Source organism: Meleagris gallopavo, chromosome 25 (assembly GCF_000146605.3).
Source record: "Meleagris gallopavo isolate NT-WF06-2002-E0010 breed Aviagen turkey brand Nicholas breeding stock chromosome 25, Turkey_5.1, whole genome shotgun sequence".
NCBI lineage: Eukaryota > Metazoa > Chordata > Aves > Galliformes > Phasianidae > Meleagris > Meleagris gallopavo.
The window spans coordinates 3,806,136-3,821,159 of NC_015035.2; the positions used below are offsets into that span (position 1 = coordinate 3,806,136).

A 15,024-nucleotide genomic window follows, 5' to 3' on the forward strand; every position below is an offset into this window, starting at 1 on the left:
TTTTTCAGCAGGAATCACACTGGGTTGGGAGAGAGAACTGCACAGTGTGAGAGCTGTGGGCAGCAGTGTGTTGTGAACCCAGAAATGTCACTGGGAGCTTTCGGGGGGGGCTGCTCTCCAACTGCAGACTGATCCATCATCCATGATGGGGTTCAGCTGTGTGTGATGTGCTCAGTGGGCTGAGTAATAACGCACCTCCTTGTTCAGCTGGAAACCTACCCATCTGCTCTGACCTTCATCTGCCATAGGACAGTGTGGGAGAGCAGTGACTCCCCCTGCAGACCTGCATAGCACCTCATGTTGAGCCTGGAGCTCTCCACGATGCCCCTGTGCTGCCATTAGGGAGAAGTGGGGTAGCAATCTGCACCAGAGTACTACCAAAGGACAGATAACTGTCCAGCATTTAGCATTATCTCAGGTCTAATCCACGCTGCATATAATAGTGGGAAGCAGGCCACAGAATGATAAAATACCACAACAACCATAAAACCCACAAACAGTTCCTGCTGTGGTCGGTGATTAAAAAATAAATAAATCCAAATGACTATCTGAAGTATAAAGCCATCTAAAATTTATCTCCAGAGCTCTGAGCCTCAGTGAGTCCATCATTAACGGCGTTACGCAGGGCGCTGTGTGTGGGCTTGGTGGAGCTTCTTCCCAAGAGGAACATAAAGTGAGAAATAATTTTCACAACCTCAATTTAGCAGCACCTTAAGCTGTCTGTTGACTGAATTGCCTAGGAGGATTTGGAGGCAGGGAGAGCAGTGCTTTTTGCAGGGGAACAGTAAATTCACACAGCTGAGACAGGCTGCAGTGCCTGATGTCGCTGGGAGAAAAAATCGTAATGAGTGGTTAAGATTATCTGCTACCTGCATGTTTATTAGCAGCAATTATATGGTGTTGGTGTTACAAATTGCTGCTGAAAGATGTTAGCGAACGGAAAGCCCTCAGTTTAATTGAAAGTGTGTTTTAAATTTGATTACTTCTGGCTCTGTGTTATGATATCAATGACCTGCATGAGAAAATCGCTTCCCCAGAGGGACGGTGCTGGCAGATCTGTGTGCAGATGGAGCTTCATCCCCTGGGAGGAGCGGAGGTCTCTGATGCACAGCACCAAGGGGAGGTCAGGAGGATCAGCCAAGCATTTTTCCTAGTCCCAGAAGACAACATTTTGCAAATTCCTTCACCAAAAGATCTAAAGGATCTCAGGGCTTGTTGGCAATGTGGTGAAAAGGACGGGTTTTGTGGAGGGAAGGTAACTTCACAGCCTCCAACAAATGTTCACTGTGCATCCACCAATGCGTATTTTCTGAAATACAAATAAGGTTTTTCATTGTGTGCAGCATCTTTTGTTTCCAAGATAAGCATGTAATTAACTGAAAGATGATGCAAAGGGAAGCTCATCTACCGCATTTCCATCTTGCAGCCTTTGGCAATCCATTAATGAAGTCTAATTACGATGTCAAAAGTTCTAGCCCAGTGACTAACTGACTTTGGAGATGCAAGAGCTCTTGTGTTGTTTTAAGCCAGGAGACGTGAGAAAGGAGGAAAAGGAACTGTTAATTAGTTTAGTTGCTGCTCGGGAGCGTGATGGGACAGCGGCTCTTAACGCAGCGGCGCGGGGTGCGGAGCAACGCCTGCAGTGCCGCATTTCGGCCAGCAGGTGGCAGCAGCGCGGCGCCGGGGCGGACACACAATCGTCCGGCGTCGCTCCTCTCTGCCGTTGCGATAGCAGGTCCGCCCGGTCGTACTGCGCATGCGCTGGAGTAGCGGAAGTTGTGTCCGCTTCAATGCGGCCGGCGTGCGGCGCTGAGCGCTGCTCGGCTCCTGCGGTTCCTTCATGGACACGAAACGGGCAGAAAAACGCACCCACCGCAGACGGTGGCACTACAGAGTGCTGCCCGACTGTGCTCGGCCGTTCCCCAGGGCCGTCCCGATGTGCGCGCTGGGCACCGGGAGCGGGTTTGGGGCGAACCAAGCCCTCCCCCGCCCGCTGCTGTTCCCCCAGCACGACCCGGGCTCAGGTTCCCCTTTGTGCACGGAGCGCGGCCCCTGAAACTTTCATGAGGGCATCGGATCGCCGACGAGAACCGCCCCACCTCCCCGCCTGCCGCTGCGCATCGCCTCCGTCCCGCAGCCCCGCGCCATGACCCAGGGCATCTGGGGACTCTACAAAGCCAGGGTGCTGCAGACCCTGGGGGGGGCACGGGCTGACGGTGCGCTGCAGGAGGAGGTAATGGGGGGGGGGGTACGGCTGATTACAGCCCCCCTGTCCTCCTCCTGCTCTCACTGGGTTGGGTTCGTTGCAGGGAGATCCTTCCGAGCTGATGGAGGCAGCGGAGCCCCCCGCGCTGATGGAGGAGGGATCCGGCCCCGTGTCCCAGCTGGCACGGAAGGTGAGGATTGCGGCTGTGGGTGCTGCTGGGATCGGGAGTCCCAAAAACTCCCAGTGAGCCCCGTTGAGTCGCACTGTGCTTCCTCTCCAGGTCCAGGGGGGCTGGCGGACGCTCTCATCTCTCTTCACCCGCGAGGATGAGCACCAGCTGCTCAACCCAGAGCCCTGCGCCGACCAGTAAGTTATGTCTTAAGGAGGGAGGGGGGCTCCCATAGCCTAGATTTTGCCCTGGGCTCTGCATCCCCGTGTTCCCCCATCAGCTATGATCCCAATCCCTGGACCAGGGGATCCCAGATATGCCCCAGCACTGAAGCCGGTTCAGGAGTCCCTGTGTTCACGTCCCCTCCCCTGCTCTCCCTTTAGCCCCCTGGCTGCCGTGCCAGCTGAGCTGCCTCCCACCCAGAAAGCAGCCAGCTTTTGGGATCTCTTCGCTACCAAGTGGCAGCAAACATCGACACCGGACAAGGAGGTGGCCCCGCCAGAGCCGGGTGAGAGTCCCACGGAGCCACCAGGAGATGAGGGCCCCAGCGACCTGCGGGAGCCAGAGGAAGGGGCCTTCAAATGGGGTTTCCTGGCCAGCAAGCTGGCTGAAATCCGGAATAAAAATGCTTCCAAGGGCAACTAGAAGAGGCGGTGCCAACGTGGCCCTGCGGCAGCGCCAGCCAGTGATGCTGTGATGGGCCCTGGCAATGTGGAGGTGTTGGCACTAAAGACCCCACGGCGCCCTTCTCCCTGAGCATGTGTGGTGCTTTCTTTGCCTTTCTCTCCTAGAACAGCCCTGTCACCTGTGGAGCCCCATTCCATCCCCAAGGCTGCAGAGCTGCCCCAAGGGGTTGAAATCTTCCAGAGGGATGGGAGGGGGCTTGCCACCCCAGTCCTCAAAGCATTCCCCCATCCACTCAGGCACTGTTGGAAGAAACCACAGATGCAGCCATGCTAGAAGAAAACCATAGGTTTGTTTATTAGAGTCCTGCTCCCATCCTAGCAGCCTCTTTCCAATCGAGGCTGATGAAGAGAAGGCTACCATTCTAGACCACAACCAGAAACAGAGAAGACCAAGAGGTAGGGGCCCAGCAAGGAACAGCAGCCTTCCAGCCACCACAGCTGAGGCTGGACTCACCCAAAGAAGGTCCCTGGGCACCCCACCACACTCGGCCGTGCACCCACACCTCAAAAAGCAGCTATTGGTGGGCTGCATATCCAAGGGATAAAGCAGTTGTCCCTTCTGTGGGCAGACCTTGTCTCTGCTCAGGGTAGACTTGGTGTCCCTGCTGGCCTGTAAGCAGCACCGTAGTGTCGGGGTGCTGCCAGTCCCCAAACCACATCCGGCAAGAGCAAGGGGCCGTATCATCCACCTAGACCCACACACGGCTGGCTGGGTGCTTCCTTTCAGACTGTGGATTCCTTGGCGGCCGCCCAAGCTCGCTGGCAGCCATAGAGCCATTTGATGACACGGGCATTGCGCTCCACCACCGAAATGGCGGAGCAGAGCCGTGTGTCCGGCTCCTCCTCACCTGGCCCCACATCCTCCCCGCTGCATCCCGAAGCCTGGCTGGGCTCCCACTCACAGGAGCTGTGGAGCCGTGCTGAGGCAGCATCCCACCCCGCTGGCACAAACCGTTCCTTCCCCAGCCCTTCCACCATGGCCCGGTCCAGCCCACAGTAATTGAAGAACCGCTCCTTCTCCGAAAGCGGCAGGGACGGGCGCAGGCCAAGTGCCGGTTTGCTGGGGCCAGGGGAGGCGGGGGGCTGGGCCAGGCTGGGGGCTTGGGGGGTCTGCGGCACGGGGCTGTCAGGCATTGGGACGATGCTGCTGCTGCTGCCGGCATCCGGCGTCTGCACATCTTCTGCTTGCTCCATGGACGCCCACAGCATGGGGCTCTCGGAGGATTTATCCGACCCTTGGGCCGGGGGAGAGCTGGGAGGTTTGTCCCTGAGCGGCCCCTGGAAGAGGCGTCGCACCAGCCCGTAGCCCTTGGTGTTCTCCTTGTTGATCGCTGGGCAGTCCCGCTTCTGGCGGTAAATGACGAGAGAGTCGGGTCTCAGCAGACGCCTGCCGCCACCTCCCCTCCGCGGCACGGGGGACGAAGGACCGGGCAGCACCTTGCGGCCGCCTTCACAGCTCAGATCCGAGCCGTGGCAGAACTCGTGGCGCTGCTGCAGGGCGAGAAGTCGCCGGCCGCGGGGCGAGCAGCAGGGCGAGCAGCCTCGCAATGCCGGCTCCTGTCGGCTGTTGATGACCTGCTGCGATTTGACGTATTTCACTTTGTCTGCTTCCAGCCGCTCCACGGCGCTGGGTGTGCGGCCGCCGCCGCCCCCCCCCAGCTGCTCCCGCAGATACTCGGGACCCCGGTTCAGCAAACGCAGCGGGGAGACGCCGCGGCCAGAAGTGCAGACGGCTCGGGGGGTGCTGCCGAGTGGGACCATCGCCTGCCGGCCAACCCTGTGTGGGATGGGGACCCCAAAGCTGCGCTCGGCTTCTGCGCTCAGCTGCTGTCCTGGGAGGAGAGAGGAGCGGTGGGGTTAGCGGTGAGGATAGGGTTGGAACCAGAGATGAGTTTGAAACCAAGGGTGAGGTTGGTACCAGGGATGTGGCACCACGAGCAGAAGGACCGGGAGCGACGTAGAGCCGTGCAGGGGGACAGGACTGGCCCCTGTCTGCAGAGGAGGTGCCCTGCAAACCGGGGCAGGAACAATCACGGGCAGGAAGAGAGAAGCACCAGGCATCCGCCGGCTTCATCAAGATCCCAAGAGCAGCTTCGTACAGGAAATTTACTGGAGCCATTGCTTTATCTTTACGAGCCCGGGGACAGCAGAACAAAGACGGTTTGGGGAAGCCAGTTTGCTTCCCCAGCCCTCCCTCCCCTTGTGCCAGCAGTGGGGCCCTTTTGGCTGCTGGGGTTTCCGTGCTGTGCGGGGCATCGTGGCTCCCCATGGTGCTGGTCTGGGCCGGGCTCCCGGCTCTGTTTCCCTTTCAGGAAAAGAAAACAAAGGAGCTCCGGGAAGGTTTATTTTAAGCAGAGGCTGTTTGGTCGGCACCACAACTCTGCTGGGGGCTCATCCTGTGCTGTCCTGTCCTTCTGCAGCAAGGGGTCCCTAAGCCAGGCTCTGGGATAATCGATTCCTCTCCTATCACCACTTATTGGGGAGTGTCAAGGAGCAAAAAACAGCCCTTGCTCAGCTTTAACCAAGCACCCATGCAGGGACAGTGGGGGACAATGTTGGGACCAAGCAACGCACAGCAATGGGGCCATAAATTGAATAGCAGAGGTGGCTGTAAATGCCCAGAGCAGATGGTGCCCCTGAGCAAAAGAGGCCCAAATGGCCCTGAAAAGCCACTTCTGGGGTGATGATGGGGATAGAGAGACCACAGCTATCCAGAGAGCAGACAGCACAGGGGCCTTCTGCCTCCGCACACAGCCCAAGGGCTTCAGCAGTGCATCCACCCCCATTTTACAGATGGCAAACTGAGGCACTGAGTTTTTCAGATCCTGTACTCCTAAGGGGCAAACTCCCACATCTCCATGGGTTTCAAGAGCTCTGCAGTGCTTCCATGGATGCTGCCCCCAGAACATGATCGTGTCACCCCCCGGGCTGCAGTGTCTCCATGCCCCCAGCCCAGCCCCAGGACCCATATGTCCCAGCTGTGTCCCCATGCTGGGGCTGCTCGTGCTCACCTGGGCCTGTGCAGGGTGCTGGTTGGTCTCCTCTGCTCCTGTTTCCTCCAGCAGCCAGCAGCAAACTGAGCCCAGAGCTGCAGGAGCCTCATATAGAGAGGGAGGAAGAGCCACCCCATTAACCCCTGCCAGCCCAGCCCCATCGGCACATCCTGCTCTGTGCCAGCACTCAGACCTCAATCCCTGCAACCTTTACACCCCAGACTTCCCCTCAGCCACGGGCTCCATCTCCCCGCTCTTCTTACGGGATCACAGCCAGGATGCTGGCTCTGGGACAGGCTCCCCTCCATCCCTTGAGGCCATAGCAGCATTGTCTGCCTCCTCCCAGAGGAGCCCGCTGTCTGACCCCACACACACCAGGTGCATCAGGAACAGAGCAATGATTACCTGGCACTGCAATTCCCTTCCTCAGGGTCCTGCCTAAGCCCACAGGAATAGGGCAAAGCAAAGTCCTTCCAGTACCTTCTGTCAGCGGTGAAAGGGTCAAAGTGAGCTCAGATCCAGGCAGGTTCCTGCCTCCCCTTCCCCGGGAAGGGCTGTAAATTGCAGGAAGCCACAGGGACCAGAGCCAACCCAGGGGTTATTTTTACCTCTGCCCTCTTTCCTTCCTGGAGGGCTGAGTGTCCTTTCCGGCCCCAGCCCACCTCCACTCCCAGCACCCCAAAATGTGGGCAGACTCCCTGGAGTTGGCACTGCAGAGCCCAAGAGAGGCCTCAGCTCCTCACATCCCTCCATGCTGAATGGGAGTGGGGTGCAGCCCAGGCTGCAGCCACATGACTGCTACCTGCAGGGAACCAGCAGGCTCTAGAGGGAACAAAGATATGACATTTGGCACGGGAATCGTAGGTTCTGTTTCTGAAAGGGAAAAGAGGCAGTACTGAGCCCTGCCCATCCCCGTGGAAGCTCCATGGCATCCTGCACACCCTGGATGTGCAGGCATTGCAGCCAGAGTTGTACCCCAGTGCTGGGGATCCAGGAGCTGAGGCCATAGCAACATCCCATGCACCAGGGCCTGTCCAAGCTCTGCTGGCACAAGCCAAACCCCACTGAAAGTGATGCAGGACCAATCCGAGGAGGAGGACCCCACTGTGCAGCACTCATTCCCCACGCAGGATGCAGCCAAAGCAAAGCAAAGCAAAGCAAAGCAAAGCAATGCTCCAGAGAAAGATGAGGAAAAGGACAGGGGGAAGAGGCTGAGAAACCCATGGCAGGGCTGGGATCTGCTGCCCTCTCACACAGAGCACAGATTGCCACGTGGGGGAGGAGCAGACCCTATTGTTAATGCCAGGCAACAGCAATCACTGTTTCTCAAAACACGTTTATTTTGTGAGCTGGAACCCAGCCTGCCGTTCCGGTAAGGACAGCCATGAGTAGAGCAGCCTTCAGTTCACCTTTGTGTGGCGGATGTGGATGTTCCTGTGAGGCACTTCCAGCAGGCGCCTGCAACTTCCCCTGCCCTGGGAAAGGGGTGGACAGACAGACACAGACAGACAGACAGGCTGCACTGGGGGGGGGGAGGGCACATATAGCTCATACTGCCTGCTGAACTGTTAAAATCCCAACAACCCCAACTCCTTTGAGGATACAAAAGGGGATGGTTTGAGGGGCCCGTCCTGGCACTGGGATGCTGGGCAGCTCCTGCTTCCCTGGGTGAGGCAATGAAGCTTTGTCACTTCAGCTAAAGTGGTTTACCCCATCCATCAGCCTCTAACAAATGTACCAGAGTCATACAGATGCTCAAAGTCTCGTTATTTAATTAAGGCTGTTTTTCTTACAGCTCCAACGCTGACTGTGGTTACATGAAGGCTTCAGGTTTGGATCTGCTCGTGGGGTGCTTCCAGCCCTCGTGATGGGAGAGAAGAATTTGAGGAAGTCCTCAAAGGTCAAACAGCCGGGCGCACTGCTCCTCCTCCAAAGTGATTTTTCAGATCACATCCAGCTCTGATTAAACAGCTTCACTCCCAGCATGACCTCCTCTCTCCTGGCGACAGATAATTGCATGCCCCACCTTGTAAAGGAGATCACATGCTCCCATGCTCGGCTCTGATCCACCCCAGAGGAGCAGCAGGAGCAGCCCAGGAGGAGGCTGAGGCTGTCTGTGGTCAATTGATGCCGAAGGGAGGATGGGCTGACTTCCAGAGGGGGAATTTGGCATGGCTAGCAGAGCTCACAGCCCGTTCCTGCAAGGGGGAAGAAGTGCTGTTTGTGTAGTCATTAAGACATTGACCTATTGCCCCTGCATGCCCCAAGCAAAGCTGTGGGCTCCAGAGACTCCTGGGGGCAGGGTCTGACCCCCAGAAAAGGCCCCATGTGTCCCAACAGCCCAACATGCACCAGGATATTAGGAAAAGCAGAAGGAGTAACAGCCCAATCTGTGGAATATTGCATTAAGTGATAAATAAGTGGAGCTGAATAATTTTCACTTCTCAGGAGTTCAGTCTGCCCCTGGGAGAGTGATCAGGACTGAACGTGCCCCTCAGTCACCTTTCCAGATGCATTTCTCCTTCGAAAATCACTAACACTGGGTGACCAGGTGCAGACGTGACTGTAAAACTGATAATGTTACCATCTGTTGCTACTTGTCGGCTTACTTTCCCAACCCACAAAAGCCCTTTCTGGTCCGAGGCCACGTAAATGCCATGGGCAGGAGAGCAGCTGAAGTGAGCTGGCAGGCTCAGGGCAGTACAGCTGCACGCCAAGGGCCCGGGATGCATGGGCTTTTACTGGGGAGCGAGCAGGAGTGGAAGATCTGCTACACTAACTTAAAAATATCAAGGGCTCAAATGGACATCAAATGGGCATCAATAAATCTGAAACCAACACCTAAGCTAAGGCAGCCACCCACAAGCTTTTGCAAGCAGAAACCGGAGAGCAGTTGGGCGCAGAAGAAAGACCCTGAGCTTCACACAGACCTTGGTGCCCTACGGATGAACCTTTGGAACAGTCGGCCTGGATGAATTCTGGACTGTGTGTCTGGGAAGTAAAAAAGCTATTGGGAGAGGTGGGAGGAGCTGCTGTGATGGAAGGCCTCCCCAGAGTGTGGCTGTGATGAACTACAAGGGACCCACAAACATTGTTATGTTGCGTGGTTTCATTTCAAATCCCAGAGGCTACAGAGGCCTCAGTGCACCACGTGCAATTCTCCCTCTGCCCACTTTAAAAAATGCAAAGCAAGTCAGCCATGTCCTCCAACACCCCACCCCAGCATACTTTACCTGGCTAAAATGCTCGAGAGGAGTAAGCTGTGTGTGGGAGGCACTGCAGGGAGGCAGCCTTCCTCCTCCTCTTCCTCCTCCTCGCCCAGTCTCACAGCAGATGCAGCTCCAACTCACCACCTGCAGCTCCAGTTTGCCACCTGCCAGCTCAGCCTGTAGGTCAGACTGCACATCCCTGGGCAGCACCATCTGCTCCTCACCAACCACAGCCCTTCTGCAACTGCTTGGTGCTTCAGGCACCCAGGTAAACCTGGAAACTCATCTGGGAACAGTGACTTAAAGGAGAGTATCACTTGGGCCATGGTTCCTCTTGCAGTGATGCAGTGGGTTGCTGGCTGATCTTTTGGGTCGCTCAGCTTCTCCACGCTTCCCCTGTTCTGCTTATAGATGCAAAGCATCTGAGACTGCCTCAAATACTTTGAGACCCAGTGATCAGAGAGAAGCAGCAGTTTGTTCCAGTACTTCCACCTCCTGCCCCTCTCCATATGTGGGGCAGGCACTCCGGACAGTTTGTGACATTTGATATGAGTCCCTCTTCCCTAACGGTGTGTAAGAATAGCCAGCACTTTGCATAGACTGCTCCTCAGACCCTGACCAAAAAGGAAACGAAACTCAGCGCTGCCCAAGCTGCCCTGCTAACTACACTGCAATCCTTTAACGACCTCTTCTTGGGACACTGCTGCTTGGATTTACAGCACAGGCCCCAGTAAGGACTGAAAGCACAGTGATACCATAAAGGATTCACAAGCCGCGGGTACAGCAAGGCAGAGAGTAAAAGTCATGTTTGGGCTATCCACAGTCCAAAGTGCACCTGAGCACGTCTGCTCAGTGAGACATTGCACAAGAGAGAAAGAAAAAAAAGTAAATTTTGAAATGCAGGCATCCTTCCAAGGGGCAGGACCTAAACACAAGCACAGAGCAACACCTGCCATCGCAACGCAGCTCGAGCAGCAGCTGCGATTGGGTGGCTCTGAAGAAAGCTCTGTTTAAAAGAACACAAAGCAAAAAATACAAACAAGAGGAGTTTCACAACCTCAGCACGGCAGAGCAGGGATCTCACAGCCAAGCCTTGCCTGAGGAAACAGGACAGACAACCTGCAGGAAGATAAAGCAGAGCTCTTTATTGGAGCTGGGATGCAGCCTTACACATCCTACCTGTCGTGGGGCATTTCTACACATTATTTTTCCATGTGCTGGGTGCATTTCAAGTGTGTAGGTTTTGTTTTCTTCATTTTATGGAAGAAGAATTCAGTTTTCATCTGTGTTCAAAATCACTGCTCTTAAACTTAAATCGGAAAGGCAATTTTCTCCTTTAATTCAGGTGCTTAATTATCCTTTGACTGAAAAGAATCACAGTTTCAACCCCTTTCTTTTTTGCAATGACTGCACTGACATACAGATCTAAGCACCCAGCTCTCAGCCAGATGGGGATCTGCCTATGTGCAGCACCAGGATATGCAGGAAACAACAAACTATGCAAGTTCACTGACACCCAACGAACAGCTGGGTCTGTGTTTGCTGGTGGGACAACAAACAGAGCAACAAGTAATTTATAGTGCTCCCAGTTTGGGCTATTCCCTCTCCCAGCCTGCACAACAATCCTTTGCTTTGGAGCACTCTTAATTAAAACATGCAAGTGACTTTAGACTCTTGTGCCATGTATAAGTAATGGCGTTTCCTCACCTTAATTTCTAAGGTTTCCCAGGGCATGTGAAACCAGCGGGTCACCATCACCTCCCCAGCCTTCAGGGCACCATTTACATCTGGTTCAGCCCCAGGAGCACACCGGCAGCCCAGCAACTCCAAAGAAGCCAGGCTACATCATACAGCATTCAGACACTGGAGGGAAACGTGCAGGAGGATGCTTAACAGGCTGTGCTCAGCCCTCTGCATGGGAGATCCCAATTTGTTAGAGGAGGGGGCAGCAGGGCTCACCCACCAGCAACAACCAGAGGCTTCTAGGTGAAATCTTCCCATTCCAGCACATGGAGACTCCCTGCAAGGGAAGGCTGGCTGCAGAGGGAAGAGCATCAGAGCCCTGGAAAGCAGCAGCATCTGGTTCACAGCCCCAAAAATCCAGTAAGACCAGTAACAGCAGACAGAGCCTGCCAGAGATTTCCATACAGTCCAGGATGGTACTTGCTACGCTTGTAGCAACAGCTCCCAGCCCATGCAGGATGTAAGAATACTGCTGTGCCTTTAATCCCATCTTTGAAAGTGAAGCAGCGTGCCCAGAGGAGCAGTGCTTTGATTCTTAAGAGGCTCAGGTGGAGCAGAGATCCATGAGGCCACAGCTCCAAAAGCCAGCTACTTTCAAAGCCAGCACGGCCCTGCTCTGTCAGAGCAGTACATTCCACACCAGTGGAAGCTCTGCACTGCCTCTGCCAGCCAACCCAGCAGCTTTTACGAGCTAAAATCACTTACAGTGTGCGACCGTGATGAACTGCTACAGCTTACTGCTATTCTAGCAAAGCAAATAAACCATCCTAAAGCTTGGCTGAGAGTGAGATGGCTGTGCCAACTGAAGGGAAAGGAAAGCACTTCTCAGTAAAGTTCAAAAGCTTCATTGAAATTCAGATTTTATTAAAAAACAAAAAACCATGAACTTAATAAGTTACACAATCTCTCAATTATAAATCCTGCATAAAATATATTTTACAATTTTTAAAGAAAGATTTTGAAAAACGTTTTATGAGTGCTGAAGAGTATCTTGACTTTGTGTCATGCTGGTGAACAATTCTGTAGCTGCTACAAGTTTGATTTATCATAAGGCTTTGTTTTAAAGACCTCACCAACAAACAGAACACACACCTCAAGAACTACCACTCCTGATGAACCAAGGACATGCCCAGTGTCACCCACCAGCTAAGCACCATGAGAGGGACTTCAGGTTCCCCCACCCTTTAAAGTGGCAATCAGTGCAAACAAGTGCTGTGGGAGTCAAAAAATATTTTTTCGTGCCATTCATTAGCACCCAACTCCGTGGTGCAGCTCGGCAGCACGCTCAGTGTTCAACCTTTGAAGTGCTTGAGGAGAATCAGAGACTTGCAGAGGACTGACTTAAAGGTAAGTGCTATTGTTCTGTAGTTTAATGCTGTAAGATTAACACAGTTGATTCTGTCTTTTGGGTGGGCAGGTGAGAGGAAGGAGCTAATGTATTTCCAAAACCTCTCAAGTTTAACGTGGAAGATGATACGTCCTCTTAGAACTTCACAAAATCCTCACTGGATGACTGGTGCTGGGATGGAAGTACTGTAAAAGTGCTGGTACAGACAGCAAGAGAACTGTTCTCCTCCTGTCGATAACAAGCTGAGCCCTCACTTGTAATGTGCCCAGTTAAAACATGAGAGCGAGCAGATCTCCACTTCCAGAGCACGAGAGGTGCATCTCTGCTTGTCATCCACTACCCCAGACAGGTTCCAAGTCCTGCCTTATAGCCTGAACTCCCTGCAGGGACAGCAGCACAACGTTGTTGTCACTCAGCTCCATCCCACCAATTGATGCTCCCAAAGGTGCTCTGCTGCACTCAGCTGATGGAGTTCCTTCTGTGATATCTTCTGAACGTTAAACATTGCTTTGTTTCAAGGCAGCAATGCTTGTCTGAGCATCCCTGTTTAGGTGAGCTGCCTTACACAAAGTGTTGCAAAGTGACAAGAATTAAGGCCTAGTGACTCCAGGTTTGCTGCCACCAGGTCAGAGCAACAGCTCAAAACTGCTGCTGCAGCCTGTACAGCCACAGACTTCTGATAGCGTTAGAACCCTTTGCTTCTGGAGGAACAAGCAGTTATTCTGCCTGCACTGCTTATTCACACAGGAGAATGTGTGTGTTCCATGAGACAGTCACCCCTTTTTCTCCTCATTGCTCCCAGGTGACAGTAAGCATCTAAAAGGAAAAGCTCATGCCCAGTAACATCCAATCCAGCTGTGCTGGAACCATAACTGAGTGCTCTTAAATCCACTGCTTCAGTGCTGCTGGATTCCCTCACCAGGCGTTCACATTCTCATGATAGAAGCTCGCAGTACTCTCCTAAGTACTCAGTTTGCTGCTGGACTACAGGTAGAAGAGCAGTGAGCACGTTGTGAAACTGTAGATTAGTGGATTAATAAAGTATTTGATTAGTAGGAGAAAGCAAAATTGAATGATTAATGACCTCACCAACATGCTAGCACCCAGCTGCACACACCTGGCATTGGACTCCCTCAGTGCTGAGCTCCTTGAGCTGTGAGCGCAAAGCTTGGCCACCTCAGCACTCTGAGAGCTGCTGACACACTTGCATTGTATTTTTTGCTCACAAAGTCAAGTCTCAGACCCTACCTTTAACATTAGATAAAAATAAATAATAAAGTTATCCCGGACCAGAGAAGGAATGATTCTCATCCATCTTCTTCACCCTGTTTTCTAGCAGAACCCAAACATTCAGACCCACAGCAAATAATTTAGGAAAAGTGTCATTTCCTCATGGAATGCAACACACTCACAGGCATACGCTCTCGGTCACTCATATGCATAAATATATACACAATTAACTTTACAAACCTGAAGATTTGCACTACCAGCATGCAAATCTCTTCTTCCAGGAGAGTTCCTAATACTGATATAGGAAACTGGAATGTATTAAATACTCTGCGATCTGGCTGGAAATCAAGTCTCAGCTCTTAGGATGTCCCACTGCCAACGTACACAAATGAACATCGTCACATCTTAAGACTTAACACATAACATCCTGGAAACAAACACAAAGCATCTCTAACACAACTGCCAACTCACATTCTTATAACGTATGGAACTCAAACAAGATTCCATCAAAAGAAACTACACCCTGCAGGTCTGAGATCGGGCTCGTTTCTTTACTGCCATTAAGTTGCACCATCTGCTGGGCAAGGAGCAGCTCTTCCAAGAGACGACCGCTCTGCAGCTCACGTGTCCCAGCTGCTGTCTTTAAAAGCTATGTTGACTAATCGCAGCTCTAGTTCAAAAGCATCAGGACGGTCCTGCGGGTTGGCAGCCAGCATTTCCTTAATCAACTGTTTCATCTGTGCATTCATGGATTTTTTCTTTACAGGGATGAGCAGTTCCATCTTAGGGTTTTCTAGCAGTGCCTCTCCAACAGGCACAATTGCTGACCCCTGCTTGACGTAACTACCCAGGAGTTCTTTCTTTGTCTCTGTGTCTATGAATGTGATTCTTTCTAGCATTGCCCAGATTATGATCCCCAGTGCAAAAATGTCTGCTTTGGCAGTGTAGTGTCCTTCCCAGACTTCGGGGGCCATATAGAAGTCAGTCCCACACGCAGTTGATAGAAAACACTTATTTACGTTGACTGGTTCCTCAGGATTCTGTCCTGAAGCTGAACATACCTTACTCAGCCCAAAGTCAGCTACTTTCAGCGTGGGCTCCAAGTCACTGGCATCCATCCTGCTCTGCGATATCAGAATATTGTCAGGTTTGAGATCACGATGAATAATCTGATTTTTGTGCAGGAAAGCCAGTGCACTGCTGAGCTGAAGCATGAAACTGGTGTTGGTCTTGCGGTTAGGTTTTCGAGACAACAGATACTCATTCATATCTCCTCCATCACAGAAATCCATTACAAACCAAAGGTAATAAGCGCTTCTGGGATCAAAGACTATTTCTCCTTTTAATGAGGTCTCTACAAGCTGCAATAAGGAAAAGAAGTGTCACAACTACCTGATGACCACAAAAATATCAAGATATGATGGAAAAAAAAAAAAAAAA

The 15,024-nt window shown here is 52.9% G+C and overlaps 3 protein-coding genes across 5 annotated transcripts; 1 reads left to right on the forward strand and 2 right to left on the reverse strand.

Annotated features, from left to right (window-relative positions):
• Positions 1 to 1,775: 1,775 nt before the first annotated feature.
• Positions 1,776 to 3,124, forward strand: C25H1orf232 (chromosome 25 C1orf232 homolog). The gene is made up of 4 exons (XM_010723381.3): positions 1,776 to 2,233; positions 2,310 to 2,396; positions 2,487 to 2,572; positions 2,759 to 3,124. The coding sequence occupies exons 1-4, from the start codon at positions 2,147 to 2,149 to the stop codon at positions 3,018 to 3,020; spliced, it is 522 nt and encodes a 173-aa protein (XP_010721683.1). The 5' UTR covers positions 1,776 to 2,146; the 3' UTR covers positions 3,021 to 3,124.
• Positions 3,125 to 3,332: 208 nt separating this feature from the next.
• FAM110D (family with sequence similarity 110 member D) lies at positions 3,333 to 11,886 on the reverse strand. Of its 3 annotated transcripts, XM_010723383.2 has the most exons (3): positions 9,288 to 11,886; positions 6,460 to 8,252; positions 3,333 to 4,893 (listed from the first exon to the last, which is right to left on the reverse strand). In XM_010723383.2, exon 3 carries the CDS (start codon positions 4,820 to 4,822, stop codon positions 3,785 to 3,787), a length of 1,038 nt encoding a protein of 345 aa, XP_010721685.1. In that variant the 5' UTR covers positions 4,823 to 4,893; positions 6,460 to 8,252; positions 9,288 to 11,886; the 3' UTR covers positions 3,333 to 3,784. The 3 variants fall into 3 exon arrangements, with proteins under 3 accessions (XP_010721685.1, XP_010721686.1, XP_010721687.1); XM_010723384.2 differs by having other exon boundaries at positions 6,460 to 11,886; XM_010723385.2 differs by lacking the exons at positions 6,460 to 8,252; positions 9,288 to 11,886 and adding an exon at positions 6,073 to 6,453.
• Positions 11,887 to 12,073: 187 nt separating this feature from the next.
• Positions 12,074 to 14,966, reverse strand: PDIK1L (PDLIM1 interacting kinase 1 like; the record flags this gene model as incomplete). Its single annotated transcript, XM_010723382.2, has 1 exon — positions 12,074 to 14,966. A coding segment is annotated over one exon (762 nt), but the record flags the coding sequence as incomplete, so codon positions are not given.
• Positions 14,967 to 15,024: the final 58 nt, after the last annotated feature.

Coding starts and splice junctions, on each gene's coding strand:
- FAM110D (XM_010723383.2), bottom strand. CDS start 4,822: ATGGTCCCACTCGGCAGCACCCCCCGAGCCGTCTGCACTTCTGGCCGC.
- C25H1orf232 (XM_010723381.3), top strand. CDS start 2,147: ATGACCCAGGGCATCTGGGGACTCTACAAAGCCAGGGTGCTGCAGACC. Junction 2,234..2,309: donor ACGGTGCGCTGCAGGAGGAG/GTAATGGGGGGG, acceptor GGTTCGTTGCAG/GGAGATCCTTCCGAGCTGAT. Junction 2,397..2,486: donor TGTCCCAGCTGGCACGGAAG/GTGAGGATTGCG, acceptor CTTCCTCTCCAG/GTCCAGGGGGGCTGGCGGAC.